A 15,532-nucleotide genomic window follows, 5' to 3' on the forward strand; every position below is an offset into this window, starting at 1 on the left:
ACCCAAAGCTGTAAAGGAATGTAAATCACTACCCACCTTCAAAAACACCCTCAAAGAACACCTACGGGAGACTGCAATTCAAAACTGGCCCCTACAAATGTCCTAACCCAGTTGTACAATAAAGACCAAGCATGGCTATTCCAATGTACAGCCCCACCCAACCCCACCCCACCTACCCAACCTCCTCCAATGTACAGTTTCCATGTCAAATGTATGTCAGTATTCCAATGTACAGTGTCCCCCCCCCTACCCAACCCCCCCCCCCCCCCCCCCCCCCACCCCCCCACCTCCAATGTACAGCCCCACCCCACCTACCCAACCTCCCCCAATGCACAGTTTCTATGTCAAATGTATATACTCTTCTTCTGAATTTTTTTAGTATCACAAACAGTACTGTATTTGAAAATCTGGTATGTCATAAATGTATAGATGTAGCAGTACTGTCTATCTGTATGTCATGTGTGTCATATGATGAATTGAAAATGGGGGACCCTGATGGAAACAAGACGAAAGTCTTTCTCAGGTCTGCATCCTCTTAACAATTGTATGTATTGAGCTGTACTGTACTGTACCCATTCTGCAATCTGTTAATAAACTTTTCAATCAATCAATCAATGGCCGTTCACAGAAAGCCCACTTTCCCCTTCACGTTGAAAAAAATAACACCGTTGTGCAGTACTCAAGTCTACCAGCGAGGGGCAGTGCTACGGTCCAACAGTACGACTAGCTGCCGAAAACCAAACGAAGAAACGTCAAAACTAGCTCGACGCTGGTGATGGACACATGTTAGTTACAGGTGCTGTTGGATTAAGGTCACGTAAACCGCAGTGGTTTTATAAAAGCCTACAGTAAACTGGCCGAAGATTAAAATGGTTTTCCTTACGTTGGCATGTTGGATCCGAAATCGCGGACCTGATAGATATTGGAAGGTTCAAGAAGTCCTTAAACATGCACGGGTAAGGCCCATACAATTTATGTGTTATATTATATCTATTGTCTATGACAGTTATGACAGCTAGGTTTCGTTAACGTAAATGTAACTAGCTAAATTTGTGAAGGGTTAGAAATCACCATTACATTTCAAAGTCTCAGTTAAATTGTAGGATACTGTTGTTAATGTTTGTGTGATAACGTTGGCTAACTTTTAATAATTAACGTTCAATGGATTGCTGTTTAGAGCAACTATCCTAGCTGGTGATGACCCACTGAACATAAAGGGATAGCTGTGTTTTTTTGGAACCCTAGTACACATATTTATTACTAGATTAACATCTAGATGTTTTTTCGGCACAGTCCATGCTGTTCCTCATACTAGCTCTGACTAGTTAGCTACAAACCAATGCAAAGTCAATGGGGTCGAGAGTTCGAGACCCCCACCTACCCAACCTCCTCCAATGTACAGTTTCTTCCCACTCAAATGTATACTTTCTTTTTAGACAATTTTTTGTACTCATAAACAGTACTGTATATTTGTAGATCTGGTATGTCATAAATGTCTGGATGTAACAGTGCTGTCTATCTGTATGTCATGTATGTCTCATATGTTATGATGAATTGAAAATGATGTAAACAAGACTAAAGTCTTTCTCTGGTCTGCATCCCCTTAACAATTGTGTGTATTTAGCTGTACTGTATTGTACCCATTCTGCAATCTGTTAATAAAGTTTTCAATCAATCTACGAATTCCAATCTGGCTTCAGAACATCCCACTCCACTGACACATGCCTTCTCTATTTGAACGACCACATCAAACAAGAGGTGGACGTGGGCAAATACTGCGGCATGGTCATGCTGGACCTACAAAAGGCCTTCGACACTGTCAATCACACCATTCTGATTGACAAGCTAAAAGCAATTGGTTTTGATAGTCTATCAGTGAGCTGGATACAATCCTACCTGGAGGGGAGAGAACAGATGGTGGAGGTAAACGGTACCCTATCCCCCCCCCCCCCCTCACAGTGAGCTGTGGTGTTCCACAAGGAAGCATACTAGGACCGCTACTATTCCTAATTTATGCAAATGACATGTCATCAGCTTGTGACTGCAACTTGTTCCTGTTTGCGGACGACTCAGCCCTGCTGGTCTCTGACAAGAACAAGTTACAGGTTGAAAAAGCCCTCAGCTCAGAACTAGGCAAAATCTGCATATGGCTCGCCGACAACAAACTATCATTGTCATGGGCAAAACGGGAGTCCATTCTCTTCGGTTCAAATAACAAACTCAGCAAGACCGACGGCTTCTCGGTTACAGTGGGTGACAATATTGTCACAAGGAAAGATGAAATTACCTACCTGGGTTCCATCCTAGAGGCTAATCTTTCCTGTGACAAAATGGCATCCAATGTAATAAAAAAAAAGTCAACCAACAAACTCGATTTTTGTACCGGATCTCCTCTCTGGTAAACAAGAATACCCTGAAGACTCTAGCAGGAGCACTCATTCAAGGGTACTACGACTATGCTTGCACCTCATGGTACCAAAGCACCTCAAAGGCACTAAAAAACAAATTACAAACATCTCAAAACAAGCTAGGCAGACTACTGCTTGACCTGACTCCTAGAACCCACCTCACCCCTGCCCACTTTGACAACCTAGGATGGCTTAGACTAGACGACAGACAGAGTACAGCAACTTGCAATGGGCCTGGTCTACAAGATACACTACGCGACCAAGGTACCCATGTACATGTCAAAATACTTCCCAAAGGTCAGTGAATACCACGATCACAACACCAGAGGGAGCTCCACAAATCATGTTAAACCCAGATTCGGCTCAAACAAGGGACTAAACACGTTTCGCAATTATGCCACATCAATGTGGAACGCCCTACCCAAAGCTGTAAAGGAATGTGAATTACCCACTTTCAAAAACACTCTCAAAAAACTCCTACGGGAGACTGCAATTCGAAACTGGCCCCTACAAATGTCCTAACCCAGTTGCACAGTAAATTACCAAGTATGGCTTTGTCAGTATTCCAATGTACAGTGTGTCCCCCCCTACCCAACCCCCCCCCCCCCCCCCCCCCCCCCCACCTCCAATGTACAGCCCCCACCCACCCACCCAACCCCACCCCACCCACCCAACTTCCTCCAATGTACAGTTTCTACGTCAAATGTATATACACTCTTTTTCTGGCCACTTTTGTATCACAAACAGTACTGTATTTGCAAATCTGATATGTCATAAATGTATAGATGTAGTAGCAGTACTGTCTATCTGTATGTCATGTATGTCATATATGTTATGATGAATTGAAAATGGGGGACCCTGGTGGAAACAAGACGAAAGTCTTTCTCTGGTCTGCATCCCCTTAACAATTGTATGTATTGAGCTGTACTGTAGTCTGTACCCATTCTGCAATCTGTTAATAAACTTTTCAATCAATCAATCAATGTCTGTTCAAGCTGAAATGTACTACAGTCACTGTGTCCCACAAAGTCACTTTCAGTGAGCACGCACGAAACCCACCAGGGGCGGACTTGACGGCGCAAACACACCAGCCACGCACGAAGGCGGGCGGGCGCTTCACTTTCGCTTCCATGTTAACGGACATAGCTGTGCCCACCGGCCGTGCGGGCTGGAAGCGATCGTTTTCGCTTTGGTTGGATTCAGAGGTGTGCGCCATGTGCATTTTCACAGAAATACACTCAATATCTGCATTATTACCACACATATAGATGTTGTTCAACCAGCTAATGTGTCTGTATCTTTCCCAATACAAATAAACCATACTATACTTTTGCAGGAGTACAGTCACACTGATTTAATCATTCTAAAATTTAAAGTGTGCTGGTGTGCGTGGGCCGTGAGGCGGGTGGGCTTCACTTTCGCTCCCATGTACTCCTGAAAAAGTATAGTATGGTTTATTTGTATTGGGAAAGATACAGACACATTAGCTGGTTGAACAACATCTGACTATATTTTATGTGTGGTAATAATGCAGATATTGAGTGTATTTATGTACAAATGCGCGTGGCGCATGCCTCTGAATCCAACCAAAGCGATTAAATTAGCTTCCCGCCTGTCTCACGCCTTGCGCCCGCGCCTGGTGGTGGGTTTCGTGCGTCACACTGATTTCATCATTCTAAGATAAATTCTAACATTCGAATTAATTAGATCATAACTGGTTATACATGCAAAATGGACAATAGAACTCACTGGAACTGGAAATCTTTAAAAAATCTTCAAACGGGGACTGACTTCGCATATAGACTAGGCATTTACAGCTGTGTAAGTCATACTCTGTGTCAGCGATGCAGTGGTGGTAGGACGCGGTTAGACGCCGTTGTAGTAGATCACAGAGGCAGAAGTGCACGCGCGCGCACAAAAATGCGTTCACAATTGTCACTGGACTCATTGCGCCGTGCGGCAAGTACCCGGCCGGCACTTATCACCTAGACTTTGCATAATAATAGGATACCGATAGCATAACAACGAGAAGAGCCAAACCAAAATACAAGCCCTGTACCAATTGGTGGGGGGTTGCTTGATCTGTGGTCCCGACTGGAAGGATGAGACATTAAGTTGTGCTTCAGTCTGAAGGAAACTGTCCTTCTGTAAACTAACTCTAAGTTACATTGTTAATTTAGTTTGTATTTACTTTTCTAGTTTAAGTTAATTCAATTAAAGAAATTGTAACTACTATTACATTTAAAACATTGTTATGCATAATAATCATCTGTTCTGTGCGCAACTGTGGGAACATGTATGTGCACGTGGCGTTTGGGCAATTCCCATATTACGACTGCACCACTGCGAGTCGGTGTGGATGGCCACGTGCGCTGAGTGCTTGCGCCCGCGCCTGGTGGGTTTCAAGCGCAGTCAGCTTGTACAGACATGAGATCGACCCCATTGACTTTGCATTGGTTTGTGCTAACTAGCCAGAGCTTGTATGAGGAACAGCATGGATTCATTGTGATTAGATCATAAGTAGGAAATGGGGCTGCGTGTATGCCTTCTATCTCGTTTTAATAGTTGACCATTGATTGAAAACTTTATTAACAGATTGTAAAATGGGTACGATACAGTACTGCTCAATACACACAATTGTTAACACATTGGGTGCCACGCCCCTTCCGGGATACGGCTACTATGCGGTGCCAAGCATTAACCTAATAAGAGTCCGTCACCTTGTTTGTAGAGCTATAACTATATTTTATATTATAGCTATGGATACAGTAATATGGTCGTTTGACACTGAGTTTCTTCCGGTCAAGATGCAAAAAAGAAATAATTTTGTTCATCCATACATTCCCGTTTTATACCGTGGTGAATATAAGTATAGTTATAGCGTGGTCTAGGGTAATTCCCAAAAGGCTATGTAATACGCCTTTAGCGTGTATTCTACTAAAAGCGGTCTGGTTTCTTCCCTGGACTAGCTACTGTTCTCAAATCAAGTCTAGATTATTGGTATTATGTTTCATCATGAATGCATGAAAGGGGGGGGGGGGGGTCGTTTTTTGATTCTCTGATCGTCACCAACGTTACACACACATTACACACACACGCTCCGATCGCAATGAAGGAATTTTTGGATCAACGCAAGATTGATACTATATCCATTACATTGACTAGGATCTGCCACAAAAAGAATATTCCAATTATCTGATTGCCATTCCAAGTATTGATGTCGATCGTGTTGCCAACATAATCCACCAAAGAACATGAACCGGGAGCGCTTGATTCTCCTCGATGCATGCGTTATATAACCGCTTGTCCTGCCCGACAAGGAAGACTCCGCCCGGAGACTTTAGATCGACACGCCAAGCCACAGTTTCAAAGGAACTGCAATACCGGCCGCAAGGCAGCAGGCGGCGGTATTGGACTTTTGCGATTCCAGACCCATTCCCAATGATAACGCAGGGCTCCCTGGATGGATTATGAATGAAAATATCGAATAAAAGCAATAACGATCCAGAAACGTGTTAACACATGAATGGCACTCAACCGTTGGCCGTCAGAAACGTGTAAATCAGTGATTGGCAACCATGTGTTATGGGGATGCAGACCAGAGAAAGACTTTCGTCTTGTTTACATCAGGGTTCCCCATTTTCAATTCATACAGTACTGTTACATCCAGACATTTATGACATACAAGATATACAAATATACAGTACTGTTTAAGAGAGAGATTCTAAAAGAGAATATATACATTTGAGGGGGAAGAAACTACATTGGAGGGGGTTGGGTGGGGGGGGGGGGGGGGGGGGGTTTGGACATTTACCGGGGCCAGTTTCGAATTGCAGCCTCCCGTAGGTGCTCTTTGAGAGCGGTTTTGAAGGTGGGTAGGGATTCACATTATTTTACGGCTGTGGGGTAGGGCGTTCCACATTGTTGTGGCATAATTGCGAAACCTGTTTAGTCCCTTGTTTGAGCGAATCTGGGTTGATTATGATTTGTGGAACTCCCTCTGGTGTTGTGGTTAGAGCTGCCGCGGTATTGATGTTTTCCTTACCGCACAAATTTGCGAAATATTTCCTACCGCTGCGGTTATTACCGCACACACACAGTCACACACACACAAAAAAAGTTTGAATGCATTTTTTTTTGTAGTCTACTCTTTATAGCATATAGCCTGCCTCTAGTCTAAATGTCTATCTTTAGAGGATTACTTTGCAGCATGAATATTGTTTGGGATTCGGCAAGCACGCATTCGTTGAAAGTGAAACACGGATTCGAAGTGTGTCGCGACCCTTTCTTCTTATTATTATTATTATAACGTTACTACTTATGATTACAAAGGCATTCGTTTTGTGGCATTACGTTATATAGTTACACGTTCGTATTTACCGGACCATAGCAAGGCAAGCGTTACTCAATTCATATCTCGGTTCCTTTCTTTGCTCAGAGCGTGCAGAGTTGTACCCATTCTGCGGTCTGTTAATAAAGTTTTCAATCAGACAAGTGTATAGAACGAAGGGCTTTTATTATAACATTTCGTTGCAGTAAAATCATTATGCCTCGTTCTCGGTCTCCGGTGGGAGCTAACGTATATTAGCCGTGTTGTGACTGAGCTCTGATCAATGGCTGAGATTCAGGAAGTAAAAGCACTGCAAGACGATCCATCGTGTGACGCGTCTCTCTTCTGACCAATCAGTGGTCTGCAATGTTTCACATGACTTTTCTGGTACCCAATAGGGTCGCTTGGAACCTCGATAGAGGAGTAGGGTATATCTGCAGAGCCGCAAGCCCAACGAGAGAAGGGTGCTTTATTATTATAAAAAAAAAAAACAGCGGTGACGCGGTATTCAGCCTACTCTTGCGGTGGGCGTGATGTAACAGCGATACCGCGGTAATGCGGTAATCGCGGCAGCTCTAGTTGTGGTCGTGGAATTCACTGACCTTTTGGGAAGTATTTCGACATGTACATGGGTATCTTAGTGGTGTATAGTGGTGTAGTGTATCTTGTAGACCAGGCCCATTGCAAGTTGCTGTACTCTGTCGTCTACTCTAAGCCATCCTAGGCAGGGGTGAGGTGGGTTTTAGGAGTAAGGTCAAGCAGTAGTCTGACCAGTTTGTTTTGTGATGTTTGTAGTCTTGTTTTGAACCATGAGGTCATTGTGTGATGTAATTTGGTTTCTTTTTTTGTTCCACCAGCATTTCAGAGGCAGAAAGAACCGGTGCTACAGTCTGGCTATGCGTGCCGTGCGAAGGGCGTTCGTCTACGCCACCAAGGCAAGGAAGATAAAGAAACGTAACATGCGAACGGTAAGCAATTAAATGGTTCAACACTAAGTACACTTCACAAATTAATCATATCAGTAGAATTAACTGATCACAGAATAGATAGTTGTCCTGATAAAAGCCAGGATAAGAGAGATGAGCCAGTATCAAAAGTACACCTCTTATAATATAATATATATTATTATAATTAGGCTGGGACTTTATTGCATTCATTTCGATTAATTAACTACAGAAAGAATTAAAAGTTAAAGAAAATGTATGCGTTTAATCGCATGATGATTTTTCTTTATTGTGTAAGAATGTTACCTTTCAAAGGAGACCAGACTCATGCATGTGCTATAAGTATAAAGTATAATAAATCGCAAATTACTTTTTTTCTTAGTCTGGTTTGTTCATAAAAAAAATAATAATAAGAGAAATTGAGATCAATCAAGAGTTTTTATTTATTTTTTATATATATATATATATATACATACATACAATTGTCAACTGTTCTGGAATGTACTTTAAAGTACTGCGTTTAACTTTTACCTCGAAAGTGCTTGAGTTTACAAAAGGTCCTTTGCGCTATATATATTATTCCTAAAATTGCTGCACTTTGTTAAAAATTGCATTGATCTGTTGGTCTGTGTAGTAGCTAATACAGGATTTTGCTGCTTAAACGTATGTATAATGTATATTCATTGATTCACTCGAAATTAATTTGAATTGAAAATGTTTGCTTTTTGCATCAAATATTGATATGCGATTCAAATGTGATTAATTTAGATGAATTAACTATAAAGTCTCGAATTAATTCGATAAACATTTGTAATCGAGTCCCACCACTAATTATAATACTATTATAGTACTAGGGCTGAACAATTAATCGTAATTGTATTGAAATTGCAGTATGACCTACTAGTGCAATATCCAAATCGCAGGAGGTGCAATATTTGTTAAAGATCGATAGGCTATATAAAGAATGACATCATCATATTATTTATTGAAAAATAGGCTACTTTTGTTCATGCATTATATTCCAAATAAAATAAAAGTCCTGTCAATAGACTTGTCGGGCTAGCTTAGCCATACAAATATTGTTGATGGATGACTCGGACTGTTGCCTGTGTTGTTATGTCAAGTTAAATAATTGGAGAGACCATCTGAAGATATAGATCTGTCACAGTCTTTGATTTTGTATAAGTGAGTGAGAGAGGAATGAGACTTTTCATTTGCCTCTCCGGTGTCCAGTTCAGCACCGCTGTGTACTGAAACTCTGGAATTATTTTCACTGGACATTATGACCGGAGAGATTTAAATGTGTCAGATTTCAACAGATTTTCTCGGTTAGAAAAAAAACGGTAGAAACCCTGTCTCCAAAGCCACGGTAGGGGCTACCTACCGGCGGCAATGCCAGTAATGCTGAAGTGCCCCTGAGCAAGAGCTTCTAACCCCCACGTATGTAGAGTATTGTATAGTATAGTATATTGAGTATTGAGTATTGAGTATTGTGTATTGTATATTATATGGTAACTCAGAACATTGTACATATGTCTATACCGAACAACTGTGACCTCATTTTCTTCTTCTAAATTCATGCTATATTATGTTATTATGTTATTTGATACTATCTTGTCTAGCACAGTCTCTGGAGCGTAACAGTAAGAAGCATTTTGTATGAAAGTATTCTGTACTTCTGTATGACAACTATTAAAGAACTTGAACTTGAAAACTTGAAATATGTTAAATTAGATTCAAATTTATTTTCGCCATACAGCACAAGTACAGTACAACGAAAAGAAGTTTGGCATCCAACCAGAGTGCAAATGTAACAGTAATATTTGTCTTAATAAACCTGCATAATATAATCCTGTTGCACTTTACTCACTGTTACATTTGCACTCTGGTTGGATGCCAAACCTCTTTGTACTGTACTTGTGCTGTATGATGACAATAAACCAAGCATGGCTTTTCTGCCTAAAGGTTTCTGTTTGGCGGCATTACCGATTCAGACCTTAGTAACCACACCCATGTGGGTCCAATGCTCTTAAAGAAATCTGTGCAAAATGTATGTATGACCGACTACCCTGATGAAGACGGTTTGCATCCAACAGAATGGAGCTACATTGAATGGGCTGTATTTCCTCCTATTTGAATCTTGCTGCCAATAACGGCACCTCAAAAACACTTTGGTGTACGTTTACCTATCCTCTTATCGGCACTACAGATTCTACCCTTTTAAAGGGTCCGATAATTAATCTTCACTCCCATCAGAAATGTCAATCTCTAGAACACATTTAAACGTTCACACCCTTTGGCTCGTGAGCTATATTTGTTGTGCTTGTATTCCTTCAGCTGTGGATCTCGCGCGTGGCAGCAGCGTCCAGGGAGCATGGCATGAAGTACCCGGCCCTCATACACAACCTGATAAAGGTCAGTAAGTCCTCCTCCACCAGATGGCTCCCTTCTGGCTCACAGTGCTGAATATTTCAGCGTTGTGTCGCATAGTTTGGGCATGATTTACTCACCAACACTGGTTTGTAGGGTAGAGGCCATGCAACACCATATTGTCATGATACTAGAGTCACCATATTGTAATATTATCATGATACTAGAGTCACCATATTGTAATATTATCATGATACTAGAGGCACCATATTGTAATATCACAATACTATTCACCATATTGTAATATTATCACATTACTAGATTCACGATATTGTAATATTATCACGATACTAGAGTCACCATATTGTAATATAATGATTCTAGAGGCACCATATTGTAATATCACGATACTATTCACCATATTGTAATATTATAACGATACTAGTCACCATTGTAATATTATCACGATGCTAGAGTCACTATATTGTAATATTATCACAATACTAGATTCACCATATTGTAATAATGCGATATGTTTTCTTTTTTCAACTGCTAATTATGTTCTTTTTATGTTTTTTTTTTATTTTTATTATAAACCTTGTCAACATCTGCAAAAAAGATATATATACGTCATCTGTTTTATTTGATAAGAACGTTTTCAGTCTGTTCACCTCATTCCAATAAATTTTATTGCAGCAAAATGGGATGGTCAAACAAAACAATTTAAATACTTGGCGTCACTATATGGATATAATATCGGCACGCAATATATTGCGATATATTGCTGTATCGATTCCCCCCCCACCCCTACTGTTTGATTAGCTTTCCCCTCACTAAGGGTTTAATGATGCAAACCTTTTCAGATTCAATACCAATTTTGGATTTTGAGGCCATGATTCAATTATCTATTATTTATGCATTACAATGTATTGATGCTACAGAGCTCAAATTTACTACACAGCTTGGTTTGGCTCAGAAAAATATAATTTGTATGTGCGTCATCGACACACTTTAGAATTTTTATAAACTGTATTTAAAATTCTAACTGGCTGCATTTATTTAATTAATTACTTTTATATATCTTTTTTGATTTACTTTTCTCTCTCCCCATACAGAGTAGCGTTCAAGTCAATCGTCCTGTCCTCAGCGAACTTGCCATCACGGAACCACGTTCATTCCTGGCTCTTGCCAAGCTGGCACAGGCACGGCAGCAGGAAGGGTTCCGTGTGGCAATGGGCGACGGCAAGGAGCCCACGGGCGTCTTCTCACGAGTTGTTCTACAGTAACGGACCTGCTCTTAAGTTCTGCCACAACCCTCATCTACTGTAGTCTAATGGGGCTGGGAGGTAGACCCTGCCTAGTGTAAAGGGGAACTACGACCAATTTAAGAATTCAGACATGTTATTCCTCTGGTCTAAGACAGTGAATTCATACATGTTATTCCTCTGGTCTAAGACAGTGAATTCATACATGTTATTTCTCTGGTCTAAGACAGTGAATTCATACATGTTATTCCCCTGGTCTAAGACAGTGAATTCATACATGTTATTCCTCTGGTCTTAGACAGTGAATTCATACATGTTATTCCTCTGGTCTAAGACAGTCCAAAATATTAGCGAACATGAACTAGTGCTAAAACTCAAACTTGTGATGTCATCAGGTATAAAGTCCGGAGCTGCTTCATAGACGATGAATTGGGAAAGATGGTAAAGGTGACGCAGAGAGTCACCCAGGAGAATGTTCTGAGTATATGATGGTAAAGATGACACTGAGAGACACCCAGGAGAATGTTCTGAGTATATGATGGTAAAGATGACAATGAGAGCACCCAGGGGAATGTTCTGAGTATATGGGTACATCATGTTCCGTATCTGAGAACACTAGAAGTAAATTTGGGTATATAAACTCAAACAAAAGATCTGTCTCATACATTGTCTATGGAGCAGCTCCAGACTTTATACCTGATGATGTGACAAATACCTGACAACATGTGAGTCTTACTTCTCTGGTTTCTGGCTTTGGGAGAGAGTAGGTAATGTTAACAAATCTTGATTGAACTTTCCTAGGTCATGGAAATAAGAATAACATTGGAATTCTTAATTCAGATTTATGGTATACTGTCATTGAGTTCATCCATTTTTCCAATACTGTTGTCAAAAATACACATACATTTATTTATTTTATAACTGATTTGGATGAGAAAATAAAATGTTCAATAAAGAAGCAAATTCTTGCCAAGTGCAGTTAAACTGTCAAAATTAGGATATTGTGATATATTTTGTCCTTGCTGCCCTGCCCTACTCTCTACATGTCTTGGGTTATGGTGGTGTGCATGAAAATATTTGGTTCCAACTCATTTCTAAAGATCACCGGAGTTAATAGACGCTGGGCTTGCCTGTTCGAGCCCAGCGCTCCACATTTGCTTTCAGTTTAGCTGGTCGTCCGTACTAATACACATTGGCCGTATTAGGGGGTGGGAAACTGATGGGTGGGGATCGGGCGTTGTGGACAGCGACTCCTACAGGTCGGTTGGTGCGCCTGCGCAGTAGAATCAGGAAGTGTCGGGGGCAGCGTGAGCCTCCCACGCGTTACTCCTCGCCACTGAGAGATCGAGCTGCGCAGGTGAAAAGATGCGACTGCTGTTACCTCAAGTACCGGAGGGGACTTGTGCTATGTATGACTTAGTCCACATTGCAGCCGGCTTGTGGGAGGCAAGAAACAGCGTTCGTGACAGGGGAGGGTTGAATTGGATGATACGAAATTGGGATGGGAGAAAATATAGAAAAAATGGGAGAAAAAGTGGATAAAAAAAAAAAAGATCACCGGAGTTAAATATTTATATACCAGATATTTGTTGGGCTGCTGTCTATTTATATATATATATATATGAGTGAGTGAGAGTGTTTGAGTTTGAGTTTGACTCCATTAATGTCCATGAGCCCATTAACCCTTTCACTGCCACACGACAGAAGGTTAACCCTTTACTATCACACAACCGACGGGTTAACCGGCTGTCGTGTGGCAGTGAAAGGGTTAACCTGTGTGTTGTCGCGGTGAAAGGGTTAACTGTTTTGGTAGCGCGGCAGTGAAAGGGTTAAGGTTTGGTTTTGAGATCACATGATCTGGTGTGCTTAGCCCATTGTGGCTTTCTTCACCAAACCTTACCAATGTAGCACTTTGGTAACCTTTTTGGAATTGATTTAGAACCAACTGCTATGTTGTTAGGATTGTAGTTACACAGTCAAACGTTATTCCAGGTGTATGCTATTACCCACAGGAAGAGTAGAAGCTACTGTACACACTATAGCCATTGGGTGACCGTAGCTCCCATCCCCGCTTCACCCCGCTCAGAAACGGAACATGTGTCTCGTCGGTACCACAGAGATTCCTTGCTGCAGTCATACCAGAAACCATCATTGTCTCTTCCCAAATCATTTACACCCATAATCCTACCTCTGTGTGAATTGATGGAATTGTGTTGTGAGGGGTGACTGGTGGTAGGGAGCGAGAATTCATTACTTGACTCCTAATGCCTTTTGTCTTTATGTAAATAAAGGTTTTGTGTTTTACCTGTTCTGGTAAAAAAAATATTCATGAAATGTTTTAGTTAATTAAAACGTTTTGTTATATTTACATTCCTTTGTCTGTTGATGATTCATCAATATCTTGATATTTGGGCTATAGTATTATGACATTACACTATGCATTCAGTTTATTGAGCCGTACTGTATTGTACCCATTCTGCAATTTGTTAAATACAGTTTTCATTCATTCATCCATACCTCTGTCTGAAGAGATACAGAATATAAGTGCTTAATTTGGGGTCTGCTTGTCAGAAACTGCTCTGAGATACAGAACAGGCATTACATTGTATTTATTGATTGATTGAACAGACTCTCCAAAGCAAGAGGTGCATTCATCAAACTCAAAAAGATCTGGCACTCTTAACAGCATCTCAAGAAGAACAATGCTGAGATTGTACAAAACACTGGTTGTGCCAGTCCTACTGTATGGATGTGAAACATGGAAGATGAACAAGGGAGACAACAAGTCAGTCGACGTGTTCCATAACAGATGCCTCAGAAGAATCCTCAGAATCCAGTGGCAAGACCGCATCAGCACCGTAGTAGAGCTACTAGAAAGAGCCAACATGAAGCCGTTGAGCAAGGAAGTGAAGTGGCGAAGATGGAAGATGATAGGACACATACTGAGGCAAGACCACAACGACTGCAACATATCAATGACTTGGGCACCAGAAGGGAAAAGAAGAAAAGGAAGACCAAAGACTACCTGGAGACGCACAGTAGAGAAAGAAAGAAAAGAGGCAGGGTGGAGCTCATGGCCTGAAGCAAGAACAATGGCAGCTGACCGGGAGAAGTGGAAACGCTCTGTGAAGGCCTTATGTGCCACTAGGCACGAAGTGGATAGGTAACAACAGGTATTGATTGATTGAACATTTTACACACAATTGATAAGGGGATGCAGACCAGAGAAAGACTTTCGTCTTGTTTACGTCAGGGTCCCCCATTTTCAATTCATAACATATATGACATACAGGTAGACAGTACTGCTGCATCTATACATTTATGACATACCAGATCTACAAATACAGTACTGTTTGTGATACAAAAAAAAAAAAAAATATATACATTTGATGAAGAAACTACATTGTGGGGGGGAGGGGAACTGTACAATACAACTTGATTGATACAACTGTATCAATATGAATTACAAAACCATAATTCAGCATGACAACACCAGTATATATCACTACATAAAACTGATGTGTAATAGCCTTCAATCGTTGCTAGTTTTTCCTCCGCGGCCACCGTTTCCTTTTTCTGACAACCTAGGATGGCTTAGAGTAGACGACAGAGTACAGCAACTTGCAATGGGCCTGGTCTTCAAGATACACTATCCGACTAAGGTACCCATGTACATGTCAAAATACTTCCCAAAGGTCAGTGAATACCACGACCACAACACCAGAGGAAGCTCAACAAATCATGTTAAACCCAGATTCGGCTCAAACAAGGGACTAAACACGTTTCGTAATTATGCCACATCAATGTGGAACGCCCTACCCAAAGCTGTAAAGGAATGTGAATCCCTACCCAGTACCCACATTCAAAACCGCTCTTAAAGAGCACCTACGGGAGGCTGCAATTCAAAACTGGCCACCGTTGATTGATTGATTGATTGAAAACTTTATTAACAGATTGCAGAATGTGTACAATACAGTACAGCTCAATACACACAATTCTTAAGGGGATGCAGACCAGAGAAAGACTTTCGTCTTGTTTACATCAGGGTCCCCCATTTTCAATTCATCAGGACATATGACATACAGATAGACAGTACTGCTACATCTATACATTTATGACATACCAGATTTGCAAATACAGTACTGTTTGTGATACAAAAAGTCCAGAAAAGAGTATATACATTTGACGTAAAAACTGTACATTGGGGGAGGTTGG

General features: G+C 41.0%; 1 protein-coding gene across 1 annotated transcript; it reads left to right on the forward strand.

Annotated features, from left to right (window-relative positions):
* Window positions 1-763: 763 nt before the first annotated feature.
* Window positions 764-12,310, forward strand: mrpl20 (mitochondrial ribosomal protein L20). The gene is made up of 4 exons (XM_084316045.1): window positions 764-956; window positions 7,596-7,706; window positions 10,020-10,097; window positions 11,168-12,310. The coding sequence occupies exons 1-4, from the start codon at window positions 870-872 to the stop codon at window positions 11,336-11,338; spliced, it is 447 nt and encodes a 148-aa protein (XP_084172171.1). The 5' UTR covers window positions 764-869; the 3' UTR covers window positions 11,339-12,310.
* Window positions 12,311-15,532: the final 3,222 nt, after the last annotated feature.

Source organism: Notolepis coatsorum (genome assembly GCF_963971535.1).
Source record: "Notolepis coatsorum genome assembly, chromosome: 6".
NCBI classification, from domain to species: Eukaryota; Metazoa; Chordata; class Actinopteri; order Aulopiformes; family Paralepididae; genus Notolepis; species Notolepis coatsorum.